Source organism: Betta splendens, chromosome 13 (assembly GCF_900634795.4).
Source record: "Betta splendens chromosome 13, fBetSpl5.4, whole genome shotgun sequence".
Classification (NCBI taxonomy): domain Eukaryota; kingdom Metazoa; phylum Chordata; class Actinopteri; order Anabantiformes; family Osphronemidae; genus Betta; species Betta splendens.
In genome coordinates, this window is record NC_040893.2 from 18,927,504 (window position 1) to 18,952,529 (window position 25,026).

The 25,026-nt window shown below is 50.7% G+C and overlaps 2 protein-coding genes and 1 long non-coding RNA gene across 8 annotated transcripts; all 3 read right to left on the minus strand.

The window, feature by feature from the left end:
• Nucleotides 1-421: 421 nt before the first annotated feature.
• LOC114868494 (uncharacterized) lies at nt 422-2,668 on the minus strand. Of its 2 annotated transcripts, none has more exons than XR_003788029.3 (4): nt 2,353-2,668; nt 2,051-2,159; nt 1,526-1,581; nt 422-694 (listed from the first exon to the last, which is right to left on the minus strand). It is a non-coding gene; the product is annotated as an uncharacterized LOC114868494 (long non-coding RNA). The 2 variants fall into 2 exon arrangements; XR_003788030.3 differs by having other exon boundaries at nt 422-697.
• A 9,847-nt stretch (nt 2,669-12,515) lies between these two features.
• On the minus strand, nt 12,516-15,422 carry si:ch211-151h10.2 (uncharacterized protein LOC567699 homolog). Of its 2 annotated transcripts, none has more exons than XM_029171472.3 (9): nt 14,970-15,422; nt 14,615-14,861; nt 14,467-14,537; nt 14,265-14,391; nt 13,819-13,937; nt 13,575-13,755; nt 13,413-13,496; nt 13,249-13,344; nt 12,516-13,175 (listed from the first exon to the last, which is right to left on the minus strand). In XM_029171472.3, the coding sequence occupies exons 1-9, from the start codon at nt 15,107-15,109 to the stop codon at nt 12,891-12,893; spliced, it is 1,350 nt and encodes a 449-aa protein (XP_029027305.1). In that variant the 5' UTR covers nt 15,110-15,422; the 3' UTR covers nt 12,516-12,890. The 2 variants fall into 2 exon arrangements, with proteins under 2 accessions (XP_029027305.1, XP_029027306.1); XM_029171473.3 differs by having other exon boundaries at nt 12,517-13,175; nt 14,943-15,083.
• A 144-nt stretch (nt 15,423-15,566) lies between these two features.
• Nucleotides 15,567-24,049, minus strand: prdm10 (PR domain containing 10). Of its 4 annotated transcripts, XM_055514263.1 has the most exons (24): nt 23,895-24,024; nt 23,526-23,674; nt 22,713-22,854; nt 22,280-22,441; nt 22,084-22,143; nt 21,890-21,994; nt 21,541-21,715; nt 21,071-21,312; nt 20,783-20,983; nt 20,618-20,690; nt 20,396-20,513; nt 20,209-20,314; nt 19,819-20,100; nt 19,166-19,510; nt 18,905-19,060; nt 18,646-18,825; nt 18,453-18,563; nt 18,111-18,311; nt 17,884-18,027; nt 17,589-17,759; nt 17,366-17,503; nt 17,080-17,254; nt 16,896-16,996; nt 15,567-16,764 (listed from the first exon to the last, which is right to left on the minus strand). In XM_055514263.1, the coding sequence occupies exons 3-24, from the start codon at nt 22,782-22,784 to the stop codon at nt 16,579-16,581; spliced, it is 3,504 nt and encodes a 1,167-aa protein (XP_055370238.1). In that variant the 5' UTR covers nt 22,785-22,854; nt 23,526-23,674; nt 23,895-24,024; the 3' UTR covers nt 15,567-16,578. The 4 variants fall into 4 exon arrangements, with proteins under 4 accessions (XP_055370238.1, XP_055370239.1, XP_055370240.1 ...); XM_055514264.1 differs by lacking the exon at nt 23,526-23,674 and having other exon boundaries at nt 23,895-24,049; XM_055514265.1 differs by lacking the exon at nt 23,895-24,024 and having other exon boundaries at nt 22,713-22,851; nt 23,526-23,869.
• Nucleotides 24,050-25,026: the final 977 nt, after the last annotated feature.

Consider the following 25,026-nt stretch of genomic DNA (forward strand, 5'->3'; position numbering starts at 1 on the left):
CCCAAGTCAAGGCCACCCAACGGACCTGACTTCTGGATACTGAGCTGATTGATGCCGTTTAATGTTTTTCCCATTCGCTGATGTTTGGGAAAATGCTGGCAATCTGCACGCGTGTCCTGGGATGTCAGTGCGGGCTTGATGGGAAATGGTTAAAACATCCCTGTCCTTCAAAAACCAGGGATGTCCTGCCAACACCTCGGTGCATCTGGCGCAAGCATTTCTGCATCAGTGATTAAAACGTCCTCGACCAGGAAGCAAAAACAGCCCAGACGGTGCTGTGTGAAGGGCAACGTTCGCTGCGCTCCTCAAATCAGCATCAGCTGCTGAAGGCGAGGAGGGGGATAAACATGGAGCTGGGACTCATCTGAGGTTTTCAATGACGACTCGGGGAACGTCAGCGAGTGCAAACTGTTTGTTTTTCTCGATCCAAGAAGCAGCATCGGAGCATCGGAGCATCGGAGCATCAGGCGTCGCTCTCTGCGTCGCTCCGTCTCGGTTCACGCAGCTTCGCCTGCGCTGCCGCAGCCTCGGCGCTTCCAACAACTTAATTCAATTGTCTTTTTATCCACAGGCGATGAATAACCTCTGAATAGTAAATCAGCGTCGTGGCGTCTCATCTCTGGACCGCAGCGCGACTTTGACGGGTCCACAGGGGCGTGGGTGGAGAAAGGCCGAGCAGGCTCCATTCCATCCCCTGCTGGTGCAAATCAAAATAAAAGCCCCTGTGAAAGGCCCAGCATGTGCTCAAGTCATTTCAAGTCCGCAGAGTAAAGCTAAGCAGGATTCTCATCCACTTATTGACAGAAAGAGAAATCAAAAGCGTCTTCCTGGCTCAGTCTCACTCACAGCAGAGCAGCAGGATGAAGGACGAGCTGTCAAACCGCTGCATACGTTTTACTTGCGTCCGTGGACATGGTTTTATTTGCATCTAAATGTTCTCATTGCTTTTGTGCAGTATCACAGAGAGGCAGATATGAGCTGCAGGCTTTTAATGAAGTGCTGTGTTCAAAGCTGCAGATCAGTGTGTGTTTGTGCGTGTGCGGTGTCTCTGCAGCAGATGTTGATGTTGTGTCTGAATAGTTTTTTAATGAGCTGAGTTACAGGTGCAGAGAAACACCAGGAATCGTGCTGCACGTCTGCTGCACCAGCCGCATTTACCCGCACGCGCTCACATTTTGTTTTCAATATTTCAGATTTGTATTTATTTTTTGGGAAACGCGAGCTCAGCTTAACTTTGTTTGAACGTATATGCAGCAACAAGGAGAGGTTTTATAAGTAAGTGAAACATACAGAGTGGCAATTACCTCAGTTTTTGGCAGGGCCTCTAATTAAAACCAAACTTGTTTCCTTCAGTGAACAAACATGACAGGCGCTGAGCGGAGGAGCTTTTTCCCCCCGGCTGCCAAAATATTAAGTAAGTGCAGGTGCTTGAAGAATGTGCACAGGGCGGGAGCAAGGCAGCGCGGACCTTCCTCCCGCTCCGCTGTGTGCGCCTGTTTATTTATGTATTAGTGTAGCCTCTCACCTCCGTGCACACGGCTCCATTCACTCACCCAACGCTCTCGGTGTCTCTGCTTCTGTCTGAAAGCACAGCGAAAGCGAGCGTTAGTGCAGCGGAGGCTGGTGGCTGCTCTAAGGGGGACCCGATGACGGACCCGTGAAGCCCCTGATCCACAGAGGCCCGGTGGACCGGACCCCAGGAGCCCCTGATCCACAGAGGCCCAATGGACCAGACCCCAGGAGCCCCTGATCCACAGAGGCCCGGTGGACCGGACCCCAGGAGCCCCTGATCCACAGAGGCCCAATGGACCAGACCCGTGAAGCCCCTGATCCACAGAGGCCCGGTGGACCGGACCCGTGGAGCACTGTGAGCAAAGTCACGTTAGTGTCTGATCAAACCAGAGCACCACAACAGCCAACACCAGCCAACACCAGCCCCGAGGGCCCACTCATTCAGGGCTGTCTGCTCGGCGACAGCCTCTCTAATCAGCCTTCCACCTCGCTGCGCTAATAATGGTTCATAACTCATGGCTGATGTCAGTCCACTCACACTCATTAGCAGCGTTCTGCTGTTTAAGCGCTTCCGTCGCAGCTAACGCCGGCCTGCAGGTTGAGAGGTTCTGTACAGCTGCTGGAGGTCAGACATGGCCGCTGCAGAGCTGATGGGTGAAAAAGGTCCATTTTTACAGCTCGGAGCCAGAAGTACAGGTGAAATGTCCGAGGACGAGGACGCAGAGAAAGAGAAAGTGAATATGAACTTAGAAATAAAAGGGAATACGGGCGTGGGTGATTTCTGTTCAGTCAGAGGGAAGTGAAAACCTGGAGCATCCGTGTCTCAGTCTCACGTCCCACCTTGCGTCCACACAGCAGGAATTCCCTCGTGCCCGCGTTGCTTCTGGACTCGTCTGCCTCTCACATTCCTCTCGCAGCGCCGGCATCTTGGCCCGGCAGCGGCGGGGGATTTTCCACAGGTTGTGATTGGACCGGACCACAGGCCCACCTTTGTCTGGGCCCACGGCTCCGTCTCAGGAGGGCAGCGCCTTGTTGTTCTCCAGCATTTTGCTGGTGATACACTGAACTATTCTGCGAAACCACACAAAGCATGTGTCTGTACGGAGGGTGAATCATTAGCAGGTGGAGCTGTCTGCTCGTGGCCTGTCCTCCTCCTCTGCCGTCATCTCACACTTGACAACAGATCAACAAACAGCTTGCGCCACTGTTGCCGTGATACAGAAATACACATAAATATGCACCTGCTTGTGTTTTAAACAAATGTTGAGTGTGTGGAGGCTGAGTGCTGTCTGATGGAGGAGCCGTCCCCTCGCCGGACCCCTCGGCCTCTCCCCACTCGGCCACGCTGCAGCCCGGCGCTGCTGCCCTGAATGGCTGTCGGCGCTGAGCACAAGCCGCCGGGATTATTCCCATGTAAAGACAGAAGCTTTTCCCCCTGCTCCCAGCTTGTTACCCGCAGGGCCGCTCTGAAGCCCCCTGGTGGCAGGGTAATTAAAGCCCCACGGCCCAGCCAAGCTGCAGTAACGCTCCCCAATCCACAGAGAATCTGCCGAGTCGGGGGTGCTCCTAATCCTGTTTGCGGCCATGGGTAACAAGTGCAGTCCCAGCCGGAAGACGGGGGGCGGCGGCAGGGACAATGGCCCCGCGGAGCGCGAGGGACGGACGGGTGGTGGGAAGGAGCTGGAGGGACGTGAACTCGCATTCACCCTCTGTTTCTCCGCTTTTGTTGCTTCAAATCATTCTTCTGACGCGCCCTCTCTGCACCGTTATGTGTGAGGACAACTAGCAAACAGCTCAGCAAATGAAACACGCAAGCTCACTTTTCATCTGCGGGCGACTTCAGCCGCAAGAATCCAATTTGTCAGCAGTTCACGTGGTCTTTCATGGTTCAGAGCCGCGTTGTTCACGGACACCGTGCATGTTTTGGCCTGAATAGCAACAGATGACCGGCGCTGGATTATCCTCCAGCCTTTCACATTAAATACACAAGTTGTGTAGCCTCGCGTGACCTGCCTTTAATCTGAACACGCTGGACGCTTGAAGCGCTCCCTCGCTGCCCGTGCGCCGTAATCCCCACCTCGGCGAGTAAAGGCCACAGGGCTAATCCTGCGGGTTGGTCCCGGCTCCTCAGGAGCGAGGCCCCGCCCCCTCGCGGGAGCCGTGCCCCGGCACCAGCCCAAAAGTCCAATTACACAAACCCAGCAGGAGCGGCACAGACCGGGCCTTGTGCACAGCCTGGAACCCGCACTCACGCTGCGAGCTGCACCTGCGCGCTCTCCCACGCGCTGACGGCAGACGGGGTTGAGGGTTCGACGCCTCGGGGAGTTCGTGGAGTCATTTCCAGCAGACGCGTTGAAAACGTTAGTGTCCGTCTCTGCACAGGCCCGGCTCTGTGTTTGGGTTTCCATGATGTGATGTCCCCGGTGGACAGAGAACACTGTGCCTCACTGTGACACCCTATTACAGCATGAGCACTACCTCACCGCTCAGACTCCCAGCTCCCACTCACTGGACCCAGCGCCGGGCAGAGCGAGCGATGCCCGGCCAAAACCCGCACACAAATGCAGTTAGAAGGTGTTAAAAATCAGCTTGGAGAAATCCGAACCCGGCTTAATTGGTCAGTCTTTTCATTTACTGCTACGTCTCCAGTGGACAGTTCTTTTTTTAGTTAGTAAGTTTTAAAACTGTCACCTCAAAAAGTCGAGATGTGGAGTCCATAAAAGTGGCTATTTATGAGGAAGGGCACCAGTGGCAGCTCTGAGCAGGGCTCCACTTCAGAGCATCCACGCGACGTCCATGCTTTAGGCCGAAGCCTTTGTCTGTGCTGCTGATGCTGAGAAAGAGGCCACGGCCTCCGAGTCCCAGCCTCTACGCTCCGGTTCCTCTGCTCCGGTTCAAGAATTACAAGCATCATTTACACCAAAGCCATTGTGCTGCAACTGGAGGTTTGTGTGGTTAGGAAAAAGTGTAACTGTGTTAATCACCTGCACTGAGTCGCGATGAGCTCCATCAAGAACTGCTCCAAATGCTAAAGCTGATGTCATAAAAGAGGCCACATAACGTATGAGCAGAAACCACAGGACGGTGGCTCTGAGGACGGATAAAACAGGAAGTGGGAATGAGAATCCATCAGTCACTATGGGGACAGCCTGGCAGAGGGAGGACCAACTGGACCCATGATTCTGGCCACAGGTGTGAGGACATGCAACTCCAGCAGCATCCGTGTGTTGGAGCTGAGAGGAGAGCGGCTGGACAGCGTTAACAGACCCAGGGTCAGCGCCAGCGTCACTTCCTGCTGCTCGGTCCAGGCTCCAGGGCGGAGGCGTGGCGCTGGCGCTGAGGCAGGCTGGCAGGGCATCCGCAGCTGACGCTGGCCAGAGTAAACAGCCCAAACCCCTGCTATCGCCTCGCGTGGCGTTCCAGGCCGAGATGGAAAACATGTGCGCGCATGGAGTCAGGAGGAGGAAGGTTTACACAGGGCGCTTGTCGTTCCCACAGCCAGGGACAAATAAAGCTGCCTGGCTTTTCTTCACACTCAGCCCTTTGCTCCACACTGACTCATCCCTGCAAAGCACCAGGGACTATTTAGCTGCCGCTCGCTAATGAATCGTCACATAATGGGTCCAGCTAATAACCTCTCCTCCCGTGTGTGTCTATAAACACGCATGTGGACCAGCGGCACCACCGATAATGGATCCAAATACAGTTTAAAGCTAATAGCAGATCTTCTGACTGACAGAAGCCGTGAACAGAGGAGATTAAAGCACAAGCTTCTAGTTCTGTTCGTCTTCCCTCCGCCTTCTCTCTGCAGCAAACTCTCACATTCCAGGAGAAATCACAGAATCAACAGGCATGAAATTCATTTCTCACATGGTCGCATCTGTGCCTCCTAATCATAACCTGCACTGACAATTCAATCCCGCTGCCTCCTCCCGCTCTGTCTTCCCCACCCGCTCCGGCTCAGCCAGAACTCCTTTTCCTTCCTCGGTCCGTTCTCCCTAATTGCACGGTACCGGCCCCCTCCTAATTAGGCCCAACGAAAAAAACAATTAACGACGCCAAGTGCAATTACAGTAATGGCCGTAAAGGAGTCAGTGACCTGGTTCCCCTCCACGGCTCCGTCCAGACAACCTCCCAGCAGCATGAGCCACGTCAGGCCTGAGCGTGGAGCGAGTGGGGAGAGGGGCAGCAAACGCATCACTTCATCATCTGTGCGTGAACCGCTACAGGAGTGATGAATGTGTAGAGTCAGGTAAATGGCTGCATTAGGCTAATGGCTGATTAGAGCAATTTAGCCCAGGCGCTGCCAGGAATATGCTGTAGACTCCAGGCCACTGCACACGATGCCGGCTGATCCGAGGTGCCTGAACCTGCAACGGCTCAGGTTGTGGTGCACAGACAGCCGCCAGCCTGATGCAAAGCAGTGGGAATAGATGGGGACTGATATGAGAAGATACGAGTGAGGAGCGGAGGTGTTAGCAGTAAACAGGCAGAACTGAAACACTTTCTGTGTTAAAGTTATAGAGGTCATTTAAGACCTGAACCGCATCCAGTCTTACAGAACCAGCAGCAGCAGCACAGACGAGCAGAAGCAGCAGGAAACAACGCTAGGAATCCTTCATGTAAGCAGAGTAAGAGGGAAGGTAAACAGCTCGGGCTGTTAGCATTAGACTGAGACAAAGGCCAGAACCCGGCATCCACAAGCATGGGAATAACCGTCTGAGCAACAAACAGGTGATGAAAGCTGGAAGGGACAACAAAGGCAACGCACCGAGACGCCCACGGCTCAGGATCCATCCTAAAAACCCAGGGAGGGGGCGATGGCATCTATAAAACAGCCTGATTAGAGGCTGCGCGAGTGCCCCGGCGTGTGTTTGCCTGCGTGCAGCGCTGCAGCGTGCGTCAGCACAGGCCGAGGCGACGGCGCTCTGGCAGCGCCGCGCTCCAGGCCTCTGGATTAATGCCGATTGTTGGAGTCGACTGTGAGCCCGGACCACACACGGAGCGGAGGCTGCAGGGGGGGGGGGGGGCAGATGGGAGTCAGAGCTCCAGGAAGCGCCTCCCGACCGTGCTCGTCCTCCTGCGCCTCACGCTGACGTCTCCTTCACCTGCTTCCTGCTGAGGTCACGGCGAAGGACGGGTCCTGCCCTGCGTCAGTACAGCACCGACTGATGCGTGTTCAGTGGGAGGTCTGATGCAAACTGCAGCAAGATGTTTAGGCAGGGAAATGAAAAATTATTAGAACCAATGATTAGAAACACACACGCTGGCGTCCATTAGCTGAACTCTGCCTGCGTCTGGCTGCTCCTCGCTGTCAGTCACCAGAGACGGCCGACGTTTAAGCTGCTCTGCAAACGTGGAGAAGCATCACACAGATCTCTGCTTTGTAATCAGTTCAGTCAGAGAAAGTCTCCCACATCCACAAACACCAGAGGGGGGAGGGAGGGGGGAGGGGGGGCAGCCGACAGCCCAGCTTATGTGACACAGAGGAGAATAAAGCACAGGAGCCGGCAGCGACAGAGACACGGGACTGACAGCTGTGTTTATAGAGGCGGGTCTGAGTCTGGATCAGCGACGCGCTCTGTCCGAAGGAACGGCTCCCATGACCCGCTCAGACGTCCACAACAACTCGATAGCGTTCATGTGGGCGCGACGCACAAATCCAGCAGGTGCCTGATACAAATGCATTTTATTCACTGTCTGGAGTGGTTGAGCTCACGGCCTCAAAGGGCCGGTTTCAGGTTTCTGAGGGAAGGACCGAGTACAGTGTGTGTGTGTGTGTGTGTGTGTGTGTGTGTGTGTGTGTGTGTGTGTGTGTGTGTGTGTGTGTGTGTGTGTGTGTGTGTGTGTGTGTGTGGGATGAAGAGGCGTCTGCAGACTGGGCTCAGACCAGATCCTCAGATCATCTGATCACTTCCTGATCTTCTCGGTTCCTCTCTTACAGTCTAAGCCTCGGTCACAAACACCAAGTTCCTATGAAGCCAGGCTTAAATGTTACAGTTGACTGGACGTGACCCCAATCAGACACTGCAGCTCAGACTGCGACGTGTAAAATCAAGTCAATTTTTCCATTTGTCTGAGGTTTATTCAGAATGATCGTTTGTTGACAATATTTATGTCCACAACTATTCGTGCTCGTCTCCATTCATCTGCTCGAATGACTCAGAAAGTAGAAACAGCCGCCACTGATAAATTTTCCAATTAATTGCAAACATAAGAATGTTTTTAGCCTAAAACAATCATGAAATTCGACAGTGAGCAAACTGCTGTGATTTGTTGCTTCTTCCAGCATCACCGGCTCAAAGTGGAGCCTTGAGGGAAACACCAGCGCTGAGCAGCAGTTTGGGATCCGGCGTGTGGTCGTCCTCAGGCAGGTGAACTGAACGACAGCCTCCACCAACTCTCCTCGAAGCTGCATGAAAAAACCACGTGCTGCGCGTGATTTTCCTCCCACAGCTGCACGGCAACAAACACCGGCCCCATCTTCTCGGAGCCGCAGCCCTCATTCCTTACGCCGTCCGCCTCCCACCTCCCATGCATTTAGGTGACTCCCCCTCGTACGCTGCCCTAAACACGGCCGTCCTCCCCACAGGCCGCCTCTCTCCACCGCCGCTGCCAAGAATAAGACAAGCTGATGTGGGGGCCCCGTGGGGGAGGCCCCATGGTGGGGGGGGCGCTGCTCCTCCAGCCTGAACGCTCGCTCGGCTGAATTCGGCCACTTGGCTCTGTTTATTTAATATTCAGTCAGCTGTGGGGAGTGGGGTTAGCCACAGCTTATAAAACTCAGTCAGCATGACCAAGATATAACCCCCCCCCCCCACACACACACACACACACAGCCTGTGCTATACATTCTCCCATATGCTTCACCTTTAGCAAGATCGCATGTGACAAAGCAACCAGACTTCAAGCATTAAGAACAATATGCAACCAGTTTCCAGAACAGCAGAGTTGATGTGTTGTGTTTGAGGCTGAGTAAAACACACAGTGAGGCCCGAGCTCATGAACACAACCCAAAGCTGGCAGAGAACGCTGCGAGCGCGTGTCCATTTCAGCCCCTACTCCGTTTCTCCCTCCTTGCATGAAGTGGCTGCATGTATTGGGGGGTGGGGGCAGCAGCCCATGTTCCCTCAGCCCTGCTGGGCGCCGTCCCAGCGTGCTCCATCTATGCCTGGACTGGAAGGCTCCATGGCAACCTCCGGGGTCAGGGGTCACGGGGAAAGGTTGCTTTTATCTGCTAATGAGGTCGGTACCTGGGGTCCGTGTCTCTGCTCTGTCTCCCCACATCTCCCTGTGCAGCGGTAAAGGGGGGGTGGGGGGGTCTCATCTCCACCCTGATGAAGAGGACGGGGAGGTTTATCAGGGTCCAGCATGTCGGGTGGATCCCTCTAACAACGAGTGTGCTCCAGTACCTTCGTACCTACTGTTAAAGGTGCCGGTGACTGAGTTGTGTTGTTTTGCTTCCTACGCACTAATTGGTTTTGCTGAAAGAGCAGTGACAGAACGGTCAAACAAACTCAACATTCTCCCTTAAATCACCAGCAGTTTGCAGAACGTCAGTGAATCCACGCTCAACGAGATGCCTTCCTACAAACTCACCTCCCTGTTTCACACAGGATCCATGTGCCCCATCACCTTCACCAGCTTCACCCCCCCCCCACACACACACACACACACACACACACGCCCCCTGTCAGGACCGCCGCACTGAGAAAGGAGTCCATTAACTGTGATTTAGTGGCAGTGTCATGCTGTCCCCTTTGTGAGGTGGTGACATTCAGTGAATGGGAATCAGAACCTGCTCCCCCTCCTCCTCCATCTTTCCTGCTCTTGGCTCCACACTCCGGGACGGGGCAGGGCTTTGGGTCCGGGGGGTGGAGACGTGGATTGAGAGGGTTTTGCTGCCACATGTCTGTGAGTGGCGGACTCTTTGTGCCTGGCTCGGCCTGTTTGTTTAGCCTTTCCTCACAGAGCTGCCTCACACATCGGTGCCTCGAACACGGCAACCAACGCAGGCGCCGCAGCAAACGAGACGCCGAGCGGGTTCACAGAACCAGAAGTCCCAGCAGGCCTGGACAGACAGTTATAAAGGCTGGACAAAGCAGGAGCTGACAACTGATTATAAATAATCAAAAGGAAAAGAAACAAAGTAACAAGTTGGGAAACACTAGAAAACAAACGGCAGAGAAGGAACTAATCAAAACAAACTGATTAACTGACTTGGTACCGAGACGAACTGGACCTTGGAAGTGGAGCAAATGCTAGAACCACAACAAGCGTGATTAAAGACTCACCTGAAGAGAAAAGAACCACAGACACAATAAACGCACTGTAACAGTGAGCGCTGAGATAAGAAACACAGAGAAACATGGAGAGCATGGATTCAAGTCACAGAGCGTTTATTACAGGATGTATCTCCACATGTCTGAGCTTTTATCTTATCGGAGTGTTTCTGCGTGTTTGTTGTTGTTTCTTATCATCCAGCCGCTTATTTCTAGCTGCAACCTTTGCTGTGATACATATCCATGTTTCCCACATGTTGCTGGAGCATTAACGGGCCTGGAGTTCAGGCTCACTCCATCTGGATATCGGGATGTTTCCAAAAAAGCATCATTTCTTAGGGAGGAATGCTGAGAAATCAAACAGTCAGTCGCTTTGGCAACACATGTGACACAACCGAAAGATAAAAGAGATGTGATGCAACGGACGCTGAGATTTTCAGGTTATCACTCCAACACAGCTAAGAACAATACAGGACTGAGAGATTTATGAAGTGATATTTCACGGCAGCAGACAGCTACGTCTGGACGGATCCCTGGAGTTAAACCCACGGTGAGATGCGGTGGAGCTCAACCTCATCAATACATGGAATGATGGAAAGGTGGATCCCGCTGGGTTTGAAGTGGTCCCAGTAGAATCAGGGCGGCTGCTGCACCCAGAAGGTGAAGCTGGAGGGCGGTAGAATCAGGCCTGATCATTCCACGCTCCATGTGGGAAAGTATTTACACAAACAGGAAGCTGAGCGTTTGAGACACGCTCGCCGCCTCAGCCCACAACCTCTGGCACCACAGACCAGCGCCATCGCATTAGCTGGTGACATATTTGAGGTACGATATAAAGTGGAGGCTTCTCGCTGCATGGCGGCGCTGGAGCCCCATTAGCGCTGCTAGCTGGAGGCTCCGTCGGATCAGCCGTAATAAGCTGTGAGTTTATGGACCTTTGCTCCCCGAACCTCTAGCATGATGCTAATTGCGCACATCTGTGGCGGGCGTTTTGATGTTGGCGCTCGACGTGCAGCTGTCCGTTCCACTTCCAACAGCCTCTGGTTGCAAGTGTGGCCCTCCGTTATCTGTGTCCAGGCGCTTTAATGGCAGCCATGTGCTGCGTGATTCACCAGAAACAGCTTCGCTCTCTGCACAAAGCCTCAAATATGACTTCGGACCCGGCCCAGAAAGCAGAAAACACAGCATTTCAAGGTTTCACAGACTGAAACACTGAGTTAACACACGCCACAGGAAACGTTAAGATGCATTCGGTTCAAACAAACAAGCTTCATTTTTTCTTTCTTTCTTCCACATGAAAAGATTGAGTCCTTTTTTAACTTTACACAAATATAAGACGCGTCAGAAGAACATGAGCTGATTTCTGTCAGTGACTGACTGAAGCGGAGCTATTGCATTGAGTCCAGTCTCTGTGGAAACGGATTTTAAATCTGAGGAGGAAGAGGAACTTCGGCGGTTTATTTATCTGAACGTTTAGCGACAGGGTCCTGAGTGTGTTTATATCAGATTGCAGCTTCTGTTCCACCGAGCAGCGCCGGCAGAGGAGCTCAGCACCAACGGCAGCTATGTGTTCGCTAGTGAAACCTGAGCTTGAGTAATTGTCAGGATCAGGCGAGGGATTGACCTCTGCCATGAACTATATTCTCTGAAACAACACACACTCGGGGCCGCTTCGAAAGCGCCTGCCGTCCACAACTGGAGCGGCCGCGAGGAAGCGGCTCGTCAGCGCTTCAGTGGAACCAAACAAAGCTGGCGGTAATTTCATTTGCTCTCTCACACCATCGCTCCGCGACCATGACATCACACGCGAGCAATGCGAGGCGTGAGTTCATGTGGACCGGACCGGGACGGTCCTGTTCCCGGCCCGTGAAGCTGGGCTGTTCTGAATCTGAGGCACTGTTCACTTCACATCTAATAAAATCAACCCCCTCCTTTAATCGTTTATTAAAGCACTTAATAAATCATTTAGGACTTTTGTTGTGATTCAAATCTTGGAGCTCAAAGTCTGTGTGGTAATTGTTTTTGTAAGGAGGCATCCAAGGACGTGATGTTGTGTTTTTATGGCTGATTCCTGGAAAATGTTACATATTGTGGTGGCACGTCATAACAGATCTGTCTTCATTCAAAGCTGCTGCAGCTGACTTCATACGGCCGAGCCCGTCGTCCGTCTGACGTGACGCGCTCCCGCCTGGTGTTGTGACAGGACGCGTCCTGAGGGCTTCCGCTGGCATTCCTTTCATCCCATCCCCCAGGAATCGGCTCCACCGTTCCCCATCGCTGAACCGGCGTGAGGGAATAAGATGATGCAGGATGTGGCAGAACGTCCACGGTCAGAAGACATGGCTCCACGACCGCTGCACAGACTCTCAGGGATAAATGGATGTCAGTCGTGACATGAGGCCTTTCTGCTCCGACCACGTCAGAAATCCAGATCAGAACGTTTCAGGGTAATTGAATTTGGATCAAAGACACACATGTCTTTCAAAGAGGTTGGGAAGCCGCTCGGTTTTTAGTAATAACAAAAATGCTTCCGGCGTTGACCTCCACTGCTCCTTTCTGCCCCTCTGAATCCCGGCTTTGAGGGGCTCAAGTCATCACAGCCACTCAGTCTGATGCAGTGAGACAGAACAAAAAATGATTTTGGAAGACAGAAGAAAATGTGGTATTTCTTTGTGTAATCTGTAACATATTCCTCCTGCAGCATAGAAAACAGAAAACAGAACGCAGCTTATATAAAAATATTTAATGTTTTTATTGGTCAAAAGCCTGGAGCACAATAATAAAATGAAAAATGCATCACTATCGCCTGATCAGACACCATGAGGTCGCGCAGGTTGAGTTTAATCTAACGATCTGCTTAGAAACACGTTTATGTATGTGAGTCACGGTCGGTCAATGCAGACGGATCTGAGACCTAGTTGTGTGTTTGTAAGAAGTGGTGATGGTGCCCCCTAGTGGTGTAAATGCTCATATATCCTTCTGTGAAATGACAAATACAAAGAAACGTTTGGTAAAAACTAAATAAAAAATTGACATTTGGTGCCAGTAACCAGAAAATGATCTACATTTGAAAGCAGTGTATCACACACAGACACATCACTTCCTCTTGCCAGGTTTGCGCAGGTGTTTGATAGTGGAGGACAACTGCAGAGCCGACCGCTCACAGAACGACAGCGTCTCTGCCTCTGCGTCCACTGAGGCGCACGTGCGCTGATGCGGGGGCCGGGAGGAACACGGGGCGGTGGCAGAGCGGGCCTCGGCAGCCTGAGCCTCCTGAGCCTCCTGAGCCTCCTGACTCCCCGGTCCGAGGCCCTCCAGGTGGGCCTGGAACGTCCGCGTCTGCTGCTGCAGGGACAGGAAGCTCTCCTGCACCTTGTCAAACTGCAGAGAGGGAGACGCTGAGGTTCCTGCCGGTTCCTGAACCCACCACCAGCTCTCTGTTTGTCTAACGTACCTGCTCAATGTTGGACTGAAGCAACAGTTCTGGCCACCGGGACTCGCCGCTGCTGCTCACACTGCTGCTTGTGTGAGCGTGACTCCACATTAATTCCTATGACACGAGGCAGAGGGGTTCAGGGTGAAGACGGCAGGAAGCATCTGAGCTGGGGAGGGTTTTACCTGCAGACGTTCGGTGCAGGCCTTCAGATTAGCCTGGCACGACTCAAGCCGGTTCCTGTAGTGAGCTGAGACTGAGAACAGAGTCTTTCCCAGAAAAGGAGAAGCACTTTATAAGGCAAGGCTGAAAACACTGTTTGGACAAACCTTCATAGCTGTATTTACCTTCGCATCCGTCTGAGCCGAGGCCAGGTCTCTGTAGCCTCGACCCGCCTCTTTGGTTAACGTGACCCCGGTGTGGAGCTCCTCCAGCTGGGTCCAGAGGCCCCCCAGGCCCCCCAGCATGCCCTTCACGCCGGCCTCCAAGTCCCTCTGCTCCCGGATGAGAGCACGCAGCGAGGCCGTCCTGGAGGAGAGAGTGCATCAGTCCAGCTGCTTTCAGAGGAACCGTGTGTGCGCCGGCGCTGACCTCTGCTCCAGGTACCGGACGACGGCCTGCACTTTGTGCTCCAGCGCCGAGTCTCGGTCCGGCCCGTCCGGTGCCGCTTCCGGTCCAGTAGCAGCCTTCGCAAGTGCGTGTGACACTGACTGGGTGAACAACAGGCAGAGCTGGGCTTGGTTCCGTTTGTTCTTCACTCTCCATTAACACATTTATGCCCCTAGTGCTAAAATATTATGAAAATCAGCATCACACAACCAAAAGACAGACGGGAATAAAAAACTCTAAATTCCTGCGCCAGCCTGGTTGAGGCGCGGCGTCTGTTGCCTGGGGCTGAGAGCACGGTCTGATCTCTGATATCAGCAAGCAAGACTCCACACATGCAAATAGCAGCTGGAACGCCGGAGATGAGGGGAAGGGCTGGAGGCTATGTGAGCACAGAGACTCTGGCTGGTGTAGGGTTCCTCTCAGCTCACCTCCAGCCTGCAGAGCAGAGCCTGAATGTGGGCCACGCTGGGCTCTGGCAGCGGCTCCTGCAGCACACACAGGAGCAGGCAGTCGGCCACGGTGACGGCCAGAGGAGGGGGCTGTTCTGAGGACCCCCTGGAGGAGAGAGGAGACCCGTGTCAGTGCATCTGTTATGGTACAACGTGAGACTATGGGCAAACAGAGCCTCACTGTGAACACTGGCTGGGCCTGTTTTCAGCTGCGACCTCCTGTTTGCTGCTCCGTGGACGCTCTCCCCTGAACTGAAGCAAAATCAGAGTAAACATCACCTTCAAATACACAGAGCCAAGCGAGACCTGCCCCATCCGGCCGCGCTGACCTGGTTCTGTCCCGGCTTCAGTCCGTGCTTCAGGGCCAGGGCGAAGCCTCCCGCAACCATCCAGAGCAAACACACCAGCAGGAGCCTCACGCACACGTCCAGCGCGAAGGAGGACGGGCTGAGCGGCGCATCGGACCGGCACACGGACCACAGCACGCAGGCTGGAGCCACGCTGTGCCAGCGCCTCCAGGGAGCCGGCGGCCGGAGGAGGCGGTGGGGCTGAACATCAGCTGGGGTCTGACTGGAGCTGCAGGTTAAAAGAAGACATGGAGCAGCATCAGTCAGTGTCCATGTTACAGTGTGAGGGTTGAGAGAGAGAGGAACACACCCGTTGTGACGCTCTACCTCCACCTACCGCTGTAGCTCTGGGCTCCTCTTGACAGGAGCTTCGTCCCCGTCCTCTCCCACTGCCTCCATCCATCTACAGGCCCCGGCGCCGCCTCCCCGCTGACCTGGACCCTGACCTTGGGGGCAGGCGACCGTCAGCTGAGGCATTGGAGCAGCACAGACACAAACATGCCGGATCCCAGAGCAGCGAACCAATTTGTCCGACACACGGTTACACTGCAAACGTGTTCGTGAACGTGACAGGCTGGTCAGACTGGTCTTACTGGAATATTAGTTTAATCAAGGTTATGTTTTCTTGCTTTTCTTGCATTCCATACATGGAACTGTGAATGTGCTTACATACCAGGGTAATTGTTTAAAGGACAAACCTTTCTCCACCCAGCTCCACCAGTTGGCCAACAACCGCTCCATTAATAGCCCCGTCTAAATAGTTCCCATCTGAATCACTGGAAGCGGCGAAGCAACATTAGTTCATGTTATCTGACGGCCACTCATACGTACAAGTATCTAGCAGTTAAAGCCAGAATAACAGCCAGAACCTTAAAAAAACTTAAAATATGCTTTTTAAATCACTGTCCTAAAGTATACGATAAAAATACACACATACTATAAAACTGTTTAATTCTTGGATTTGTGAACAAAATCATCTGCATCAGGAACTGCTGTAAACGACCTCATGATATTCCTCCTGTATTCAACAGAACTTTGTACAAGTTGTCACAATATAAATAATGGGCTCGCGAACAGCATCTGACTTCAGCCTCTTTGCACTGCTTTTACCTGTGCTGTCAAAATGAACAAGAAAATAAATAAGATAATCTAGAGAAACTCAATGAGAGGGTTTACATTTTCACAAGGAACATACCCCTTAAAAATCATATTTCTTACGTTGAGCATCTCCATCTGCTGCAGTGACCTGCAGGACACAGTGCATCACTGAGTGTTGTTAACACAGAATAACAGAATGAGTACCGAGGTGAAACAGACCCCAAACATTCAGGCAGAGAAACCTCCACATTTCATTGTCTCAAATCTGTCAGTCTTTTGTGTCCAACACTTGAGGATTAACTGCATCCATAAGAACTCACTGTGAAAACAAAGGCCATTAATACATAACCTAAAGCCCTTGGTGGCACTTGATGAGTGGAACTGATGTTGAAATCCTAAGAACGGGTGTGTGAGACAATTCAAAGATAAAATTAATTAAAGAAAATGGCAGCATACAATAGTCCAGAGGATGTGCTAAATCAAAATGAGTTCATTCAAACAACTGATTTCAGTATTTTTCAATTCTGCATTTCTTTCATTTACAAATACTTTACAACGCTTCCAGAATCGCCTGTGGCTTAAATATGTGAAATGGGCATCCACATCTGTATTAGTAGAGATCAACTTGCTTTTCCAGACATGATCTTCCTAATGTTGCATGATTTATAGGCTTGAACAGGGCCCCTGTGTTTGATGGAATATTCCTCAGGTCTTGTCAAAGCCTCTCTTCTCTTAGACACATAAAACTGTGTTCTCCTCGATCATCTTCTCATTTCATTTCATCTCTGTATGTACACGGATCCCTGGTCCTCTGCATGTGCATCATTCAGTGGTTCATCAAGAACAGTTCATGGTTTTGCGATATGGACTTCGCTGCTGCCGCTGCCGTTGGTGGTTGTGGTGATGATGTACTGTGTGGTCGCTTGCTGATTGGCCGGCTGCTCCTCCAGATGTTCAGCCTGGTCCTGGGTCGTGTTCTGAAGAACAGGCTTCGTCTCCAGTTCGTTCTGGCCGTCTGAGATGACGTAGTGTGTCTGCAGGACGCGAAAAGGTTAAGTTCAAACCATCAACCACCAAGTTTCACACATTTTAATGGCGCAGATACACATAGATGCTGAGATTGTGGATCTTTGAACCCAACAGGTATGTGAGAGCATGTACTCACCGTTTTGACCTGGTTGTTGTTGTTGACTCCAGATACAGGTGTGCTGGTCTCAGCAATCACATACTGGGTGTGAGGTAGAGCCATCATCTGAATTTCAGATGCTGCAACAGTAACAATTTCAAATATTAGCATGAAGTCAGTTCATCATCAGCCAAACTGATGCCGTGGCACGTGGGGGACTCACGGTAGCCTCTGTAGTTCCAGTTTCCCGGTATGTAAGTATGCTGCACAGTCCCCTGTTGCTGGGTGCTGGTGGTCTGCAAGGTGTGGGTCTGCGGTAAGGTCACAGGGGTCAGTTGGGCAGGGCTCAGCTCCTGATTAGCCTGCTGGGAGGTAGGGCTTAGAGGCTGCCCAGTAACCTGGGAGAGGGAGAGGAAGTATTCTGTTATGGAGACTGATAGATCTCAGTGTTTTATCAGAAACAAGGGGAATTAAACTCATGGCCTTAATGCAATGTAAAGAGGACTTACCTGTGTGGTTGCCTGTCCTGTGGTTGAGGGCTCGGTGACCTGGATGTGTTGTATCTGGATGGAGTGTTGGCTATAGCCATGAGGGTCATGCAGTTGACTCACATCTACTGTCGGGTGCTGGGAATGTGGGGATGACGCCTGTGTAACACAGAACCAGTCTATATCTGCAGTTTCTCCAAAATACATTAAAAAACACTTTCATAAAACAATGGAAAGCTCTTACCGGCGCCACCTGCACCACCTGCAGCTGGATGTGCTGCGCCTGGGGCAGGTTGCCTGCTGCCTGGGAGACAGGGATGTACTGGATCCTCTGGTAGTCCCCTTGTGGAGTCCGATAGTCTGTGGTCAACGTCTGAGACAGCTCCGTCATGGCCTGAGTCAACAGATCTGTGGTCTGTAAAAAAAATCAAATCCCAGTTAAAACCTTTGGGTAAATCTATAAATCATGGCAGCAGTTGGCAACTTTAGACAAAAGAAAAGGTTTGTCAGCAACAGGAACATGTGTAAGGTATTCTTACCACTACAGCCTCAGCAGTGGTACCGTCAGCACTAATGACTGCAGGGGCACTACTGATCACAGCAGCCGTCAGAGGCGCCTGGATTGTGTTGGCGAGCTGGGCAAACTCTGGATGCTTCTTCCTAATGTGCTGAACCATCTTAGTCTAAGACATAAACACATGGATGGTGAATCGTGTCCACACCTTACAGGTCAGTAAATTGTAAGTTATAAAAATGAGCGTCTGACCTTGCTGCTGTACTGTTTGGCACAGTGTGGGCAACACACTGGTGCAGTGGCAATGGTGCCCGTCAGCTGGGTGTGCGTGCTCAGCATGGGGTCTGGTTCACCGGGACCAGCTGGGCGCAACTTACGAATGCTGGGGGGCAACTCTGCACCAGGGTGGTTCTTCAGAATATGGGCTTTCCTTTTACTTGCACTTTTGTACACCTGAACAGAAATCAGCTCATTACTTCTAGAAGCCGGTCTCCTTTGATCAGAGATTACAGTGAAGCAAATGTTGCATGGTTTTTACACCGATGCAGGAATACCATTTAAATGTATACTAAATAAACACAAATGATGACAAACCTTGTCACAGTATTGGCAGAAGTAGTCCCTGTTGGGCTTGATAATCGGAAGCGTTAACTCAGGCACATCATCAATACGCATCTCCGGGTGCCGCTTGGACAAATGATTCACCTTTTGACAGAACAAAGTGAAGTAAAAGGTAAGTACAGCACAATTTAACAACAACACTTAATAATCTTGAGTTGTTTCTCACCAGCATTCCTCTGCGCCTGAATCCCATCATGCACACTCTGCATTTGAACATGAAGCTCTCAAAGTCTGAGGCAGGCACCTTCAGTTTGAGGATCTTGGCGCGCTGGATTCGATCCGCCTTTTTTGCCTCTCTGTCCGGGTTGTGCATGCGCTGCATGTGTTCCCGCAGCTTATCTTTCCTCTTTATGTCACAGAGCACAAAGTGTCACATAAGAGCTACAGAATGAGCCAGCGGTAGATTACATTCCAATGCACCTTACCTTGAATTGTTTACCACAGGTTGAGCACAGGAAGTCCTTGCGGTCAGAATGGCGCAGCATGTGCAGACGCAGCTTGTCCGGCCGGCAGAAGGACTTTTCACAGTCAGAGCACTGAAAGACCTTTTCTGAATGGAAGCAGCGGATATGCTTCTTCATCTAAAGAACAAGATTTTATAGTATCAACATTGAACCAATGCCTTAATTTTTCCCAAAACCTGTTGAGATGATCTAAAATCACACTCAGTCACATGTCCCACTGACCTGCATGTAGTCACTAAACTTGTTCTTGCAGGAGGAACACGTGTAGTAGCCGTTCACAGCATGCACAACCACATGATCCTTCAGCAAGTCCGACCTTTCAAAGGTTTCTGGGCATAAGAGGCAAGAGTAAGAGCGATTCCCTCTGTGCACCAGCAGATGGTCCTCCAGAGCCAAGACGCTTGTGAAGCTCTTGCTACAATGGTGGCAGGAGAATACGAAGGCGTCCCGGCCGTGGACCCGCAGGTGCTGATCCAGCTTGTCTTTTTCCCTGAAGGCCTTGCCGCACTGGGTGCATTTAAAAGGACGGAAGCTCTTCCTGATGAAAAGATGTTGCAGTGCTGCATTCTGAGATGGAAAGGAGCAAATAGAAGGAACAAGCCAATCAGTGTTCATATGACTTGGTTTTGCTGAAACTAGAAGAAGCTGACAGACGGTTGAGAGAGAGAGAGAGAGAATATTCTCAAATGCTGCACAGAAATGAAAACTAAAAATGAGATATTCTTTGGACCTCATGTTTGTCTGCCATCCACCAGGTCACACCTACCTGCACATCCATCTTTAAGGGAAGCACGCATTTAGGAAGAGAGACACATGGCTGTAAAGCTTAGCCACTGAGATTCATTTCCATGAACACAGAAGTTCTCACATCTTACCCGTATCCTCTTGGCACGACGCATGTCCTGGGATGTGAGGTGGGTCTCTGGCTGGTTGTTCTGTCCCGGGTCCTCCTTTAAGGGCACAGGCGTCTCTGTGCTGGAGGGCGGAGTGGTGGGCTCAGTCACTGATTCCCCTGCAGGAGGTACAGGCTGAGTCTCTGCTTCGGTCTCAGTCTCTGCCTCTGGCTCTGGTTCTGGCTCCTTCTCTACCACAGTCAGCCCATTCTGAACCCCCTCTGTTCGCTCCTCGAGTGGCTTCTCAGTCAGCTCCAGCATTTCCTGTTTAAAAGTTGATCCGAATTTAAAAAGAATTATGTTTAGAGCTCAACTTGTGATGCATTTGTGCATAAAACAGTAGATCTGTTTTGAAAGCTCGGTCTTCCTTACCGCCTTCTCTACTGGGGGATCCAAACGTATAAACTTCGGTGGGCGTCCTGGCCTTCTTCCTGTACCATATCTCTTCCTGCCTCTTCCTCGACCTCGGCCACGGGACCTGAGAGAGGAACAAAACAGTCAACAGGGAGAACAGGCTCTGTGGTGGTAAAAATAACAGAGGGCATTAAAAAGGCTTTACCTGGAAACAGAGTTTAACTTGTCATCATGCATGTTGAGATGCTGCTGCAGTTGTTCAGAGCTCACAAAGCGGCGGTTACACTCGTAACAAGGCCAGTTCTTCTCCTGCTCCCGCAGCACTGAGGAAACATCAAAGAGTGAGCACCAGACAAAAGTCATGGAAGAAGAACTGGACAGAAAAGATGTTGATGATATACAAAGAGGGCACAATCTGCTCACTTACCTTTTCTCTCTTCTTCTGTAACATCATGAATTTTTTTATTTACAAACTCAGCATACGATGCCGCATACCACACCTGTGGAGAGATACACACAGATATGAGTTACTTCTGTTACAGCTCTGCTTTGTCTTTATCCGTTTGTACTTTAATGACACCTCATGACTGACCTTGAGCTCTTGTTTGGGTTGGATGTTCTTGATGGTTGTGTAAAATATTTCTGAACCGTACTGATAAGCCACCAGGTTCTGCTCCAGGTGGTTCTGAGCTGGCCTCACAAACATCATCCAGTTACAGCTGTCTTCATCAGAAAGGTCCAGCCACGTGTCGTCTGACTTTTCTCCATCCTTCTCTGTATCCAGTGTGCACAGCTAAGGAAGGTGAGAAACACATCAGATGCATGAGGGGGAAACAGTGCAACTTGCTTTGTGATCTTCATGATAATGATAGCTCCTTACTTTGAGATGTATGTAGTGATTCTGGAGCTCACTCTGAGGGACCAAAGGAGCCTCCACAGGACCAAACTGTGTGCGTTTTGGGATGCGTCTCTTAGAGAACAGCCCACCAAGGTAGCGATCGATGTAGAGCACCAGAGGCAGACTGGCCCGCGCCTTGGACATCACTGGGCGACTGGGGATGGGATGCAGAGGGCCGTGCTTCAGACATACAGAGGGGTTGGCAGCATTACACTCCTCACACCCTGGTGGTCACAAACAGGCGAAATCCAGACAGAAAACAAAGACATTTCATACATAAAATGTGCTCTCAGTGTTTATTTGTACAAGCACCAGTGTACAGCTTTTCCTTATTGTCAAGAGGAGCCACAGAACCGCTGATTTCATCTATGGTTAATTCACAAACTGCTGTTCTGCTCTTTGCTTCACAAGTGCGACACGAGCACGTCGTGAGCACTGGAGGCTGAACTCACAGAGGTTGTGTGGGTTGAACGCCTGAGGCTGAGAAGGCTCCCAGTCATCTACTTCTGACTCTTCATCCTCCTCTTCATCAGAATCTTCTGTGGAGTCTGTGGCTCCCAGGGGACTGGTGGGAGGGTCCGTGATGTCGGCCAAGGAGGTGAGGGAATTAGACACAGACAGCTGCTCCTGTGGATTTGATCATTTCATCAAAGGAATAATACAAAATTTATCTTTACCATCTTTCCAGCACACTATTTGTTTGCTGCTTATCCCTAACATCAATGCTTTTGATACTCTGAAGTCATTGCCATAAAACGAGAGCAAAAGAGTTCAATAGTGGCACAAATACAGCGACCTCACCTGGGAAACTGGCTCCAAGATCGCTTGTGGAGCCTCAGCTACATTACTGAGGACATGCAGATTGGCAGCGTTCATGTTCTGCCCTCCAGGCAGCAAAACTGTTACCTACAGATGAGATTCGGTCGCCTTCAGCTTCTCTAAGAGCTATTTGAAACACTGCTAGTTAACGATAAACCACTGTCTGCTACGTGTACCTGTTGAGTTGTCCCATCCTGCTGTATATAAGCAACTTGAGGCTGATCAGCAAATACAGTCTGAAAGAAAGAAATGTAACACATAATAAGAAAAACAGTTCTACACATTTATGCAAATCACCAATAGACATATAATGTATGGATTATCTTAATGCTTAAAACTTCTGCTAAAAGCAAAAATCCCTTTTCTTCGTACCTGGGTGCCATCGGCTGGATGAATGTAGACCAGGGTGTGCTCTCCGGGCTCTACTGAGGTGTAGGAGTTCCCATCTGCTGTATAAACCACCTGCTGCTGTCCCCGGTCCGCCTGATCGCCACTGTACACTATCTGGGCCACGGTGCCACCTTCAAAATGCACCTGCAACACACGGCACATGCACACACAATACAAGGACCATGAACAACCTGTGGGATCAGAGTCGGGCCCATTTATACGCCCTGCACTCCTCAGGCTGTTTCCCTAAAACATACAGAAAACAGAAGTGCTGAGCAAACGATGAGGAGTCTTTCTGTGATGGTGAAATCGCAAGCACTGCAGCAGTGGTGTGTGGAAGACAGACTTGAAGAAGTGCTTCTGCATCATTATTCGATTACAGTCCTAATAGGATAGCAGAGATGGGGAGGCAGACCTGTGTGGCGTTGCTGGAATCACTGGCATCAGCTTGACTCCACACGGCAGCCGATTCCTGCTTGGTCTCCATAGCAGAAGGATGACGGGCCTGTCGCCAAGCACGTCACCTACCACTTGGCTCCAGATGCATCCAGAGGCTTCTGGAATGAACACACAAGAACATGTGGGTGATTCTGATGAATGTCATACTAATGGAAGGCTATAGTGTCTTATTCTAATATATGGATGATCCGCCTTGGGGTGCAACATCGTGTTTAGTACAAATGTGTTGGAATCACACTATATTTGTGATGATGGAGACTCCGCTGTCGCACATTTATCACGTTGGTCTGTGCAGCGAGCATGTGTTCGGCTGCACCACTGACACTGCAGCGGACACCACTGATTTACGAGAGCCGGGCATTTTTGACTGTTCAGGCTCGGTTCGGCTCGGCTCGGCTGGGCTGACAGGGGTCGCGAGCCGGATCAGAGCCGCGTGTGTGCCCGCGTTCAGAGCGGTCACACACACGGCTCTCAGCGGGGGTACGAGCGGGGACGCGGTCCGCGTCCGCACACGAGGCCGCCCGGTAAACGGCCACTAAATGCAACCCCACGCCGGCACAAAAACCCCGGCGAGAAACCGCGACCGTGCGCGCTCATTCAGAAATCTGGTTGGTATAATCAATATTAAACTCAATCCCCCCCTATTTTAACCCCGCAGGTTCTCGGTCCCAACCGGACCATACCACACAAACCAGCGCTGCAGAAACCCGGGCATTTACTGCACCGCGGAATTAGCATTACGGCCGTATAGGCGCACTGTAAGGCCGACCTTGGAGTCAAACATGACTTGTCCGGGTCCAGGACGTGGATCGCAGTCTTCCGTTCTCCGACAAAAGTGGGTTTGAAGGCGGTAAAAGTCCGGATTATTTGGGTAGATCCACCCGTGCTCCCATTCTAGTTGAGTCCAGCCCTTCAAGTCTACCGTGAACAAGGAAGGACAGGCTCCATTTTGGGTGGGACTAACAACAACAACTGCATCCGAACACGTAGACTTTGTATCGTTACAAACGGGCCCAAACAACCCACACGTTTAATTTATACAACAGTAACTATAACAAACAGTCGAGCTACACAATCGGTCTCGGAGCAATCCCGGTTTTTCTTACATTATGTGGAAAACATAAAAGGCTGTTCTTACCTCAGAATGGTAGCTGCAGCGATGGCTGCATTGCATATATTAACATAATCTGCCTAGTAACACGCAGAAGCGTGCTTTGGGATTGGTTGTTATTTATACAGAGCTAAAGCAACGTAGGCTATTTTAAATTCCTTGGGTCTAGTTGTACTCAAACGTAGTCATCGAGTTTGTGTAGTGATATGGTTAAACAGCAAGTTATGATTCCGTCGACGTTTTATTATTCAGAGTTAACCGTATTCATCGATCTGGCCGGAGCCAATCAGAAAAATCAGACGCCGTTGTTGTCCAATAGAATTAAAGATGTGAAGGGAGCTGTTTCTATTCGTCTATGTCAACACTGTGGGATACAAACATTTCCGGTACTCCTTTCAGAATAAAATAACCGGAGCGAACGGAAACTGAAAGATCTTCAGTGGGATTAAAACAAATGTAACTCAATGCTCTTCTGGAATTCATCTACACTTCATCTACACTACTCATGCACACTGTGTTCGTTTTTTTTTTATAATTCATAAGTGGAATATATATGTACGAAGTATTAATAGTAGTTGTAGAGCTTTTATATTTAGTTTAACTTTTTATATTTTACACATATAATCGTATTCAACATAAGAACATTTATTCAGTCTGAATTACTTGCAGTCCTGATTAAAAGTATTAATTTAAAACTATGGCAACGATGACCGATGATTTCCTCCTTGGCTGTGTTCCTTCCTGTGGTTTCGCCTGAGCAGGAGACAAACAGATCAAACAATCGACATCACCCACCAGGTGGCGTAATGTTAAGGACGTTCAGCTGCTGATGCGTTCAGTGTCAGTGCCCTGCGTAAAGAAAATATTACATTTACACGATGCGTTTGTTTATGCAGTAAATCATTGGATAACAAATAATAAAAAGGACTTTTAATACACTTTATGTCTTGGCATAATAATAATCTGAGTAATAATAATTTTGATAATCTAATCAAATTTACCTACAAAGACTTTTAAATAAAGGTGAAACCCACTTAAGCGCAATTTTTAAACTTAAGGAAAATATTATCCCGAAGTCTAACGAAGCACTGAGGCCCATGAGAGTCGTGGGTCTGCGTGCAGCTTTGCCGCAGCTTTGCGCACGGTGGCGCAGCGCGCT

Bases quoted from the DNA above. Each gene is read 5' to 3' on its own strand.
- prdm10 (XM_055514264.1), bottom strand. From the start codon at position 22,784: ATGGAGACCAAGCAGGAATCGGCTGCCGTGTGGAGTCAAGCTGATGCC. The intron at 22,442-22,712 runs GTCTGCCTCCCC...CGTGTGTTGCAG, and splicing joins ATTCCAGCAACGCCACACAG to GTGCATTTTGAAGGTGGCAC. The intron at 16,997-17,079 runs GTGAGTCCCCCA...TTACTGTTGCAG, and splicing joins CTGGAACTACAGAGGCTACC to CATCTGAAATTCAGATGATG.
- si:ch211-151h10.2 (XM_029171472.3), bottom strand. From the start codon at position 15,109: ATGCCTCAGCTGACGGTCGCCTGCCCCCAAGGTCAGGGTCCAGGTCAG. The intron at 13,497-13,574 runs GTAAATACAGCT...TTTCTGGGAAAG, and splicing joins CGGCTCAGACGGATGCGAAG to ACTCTGTTCTCAGTCTCAGC. The intron at 13,345-13,412 runs GTAAAACCCTCC...CTCGTGTCATAG, and splicing joins CCTGCACCGAACGTCTGCAG to GAATTAATGTGGAGTCACGC.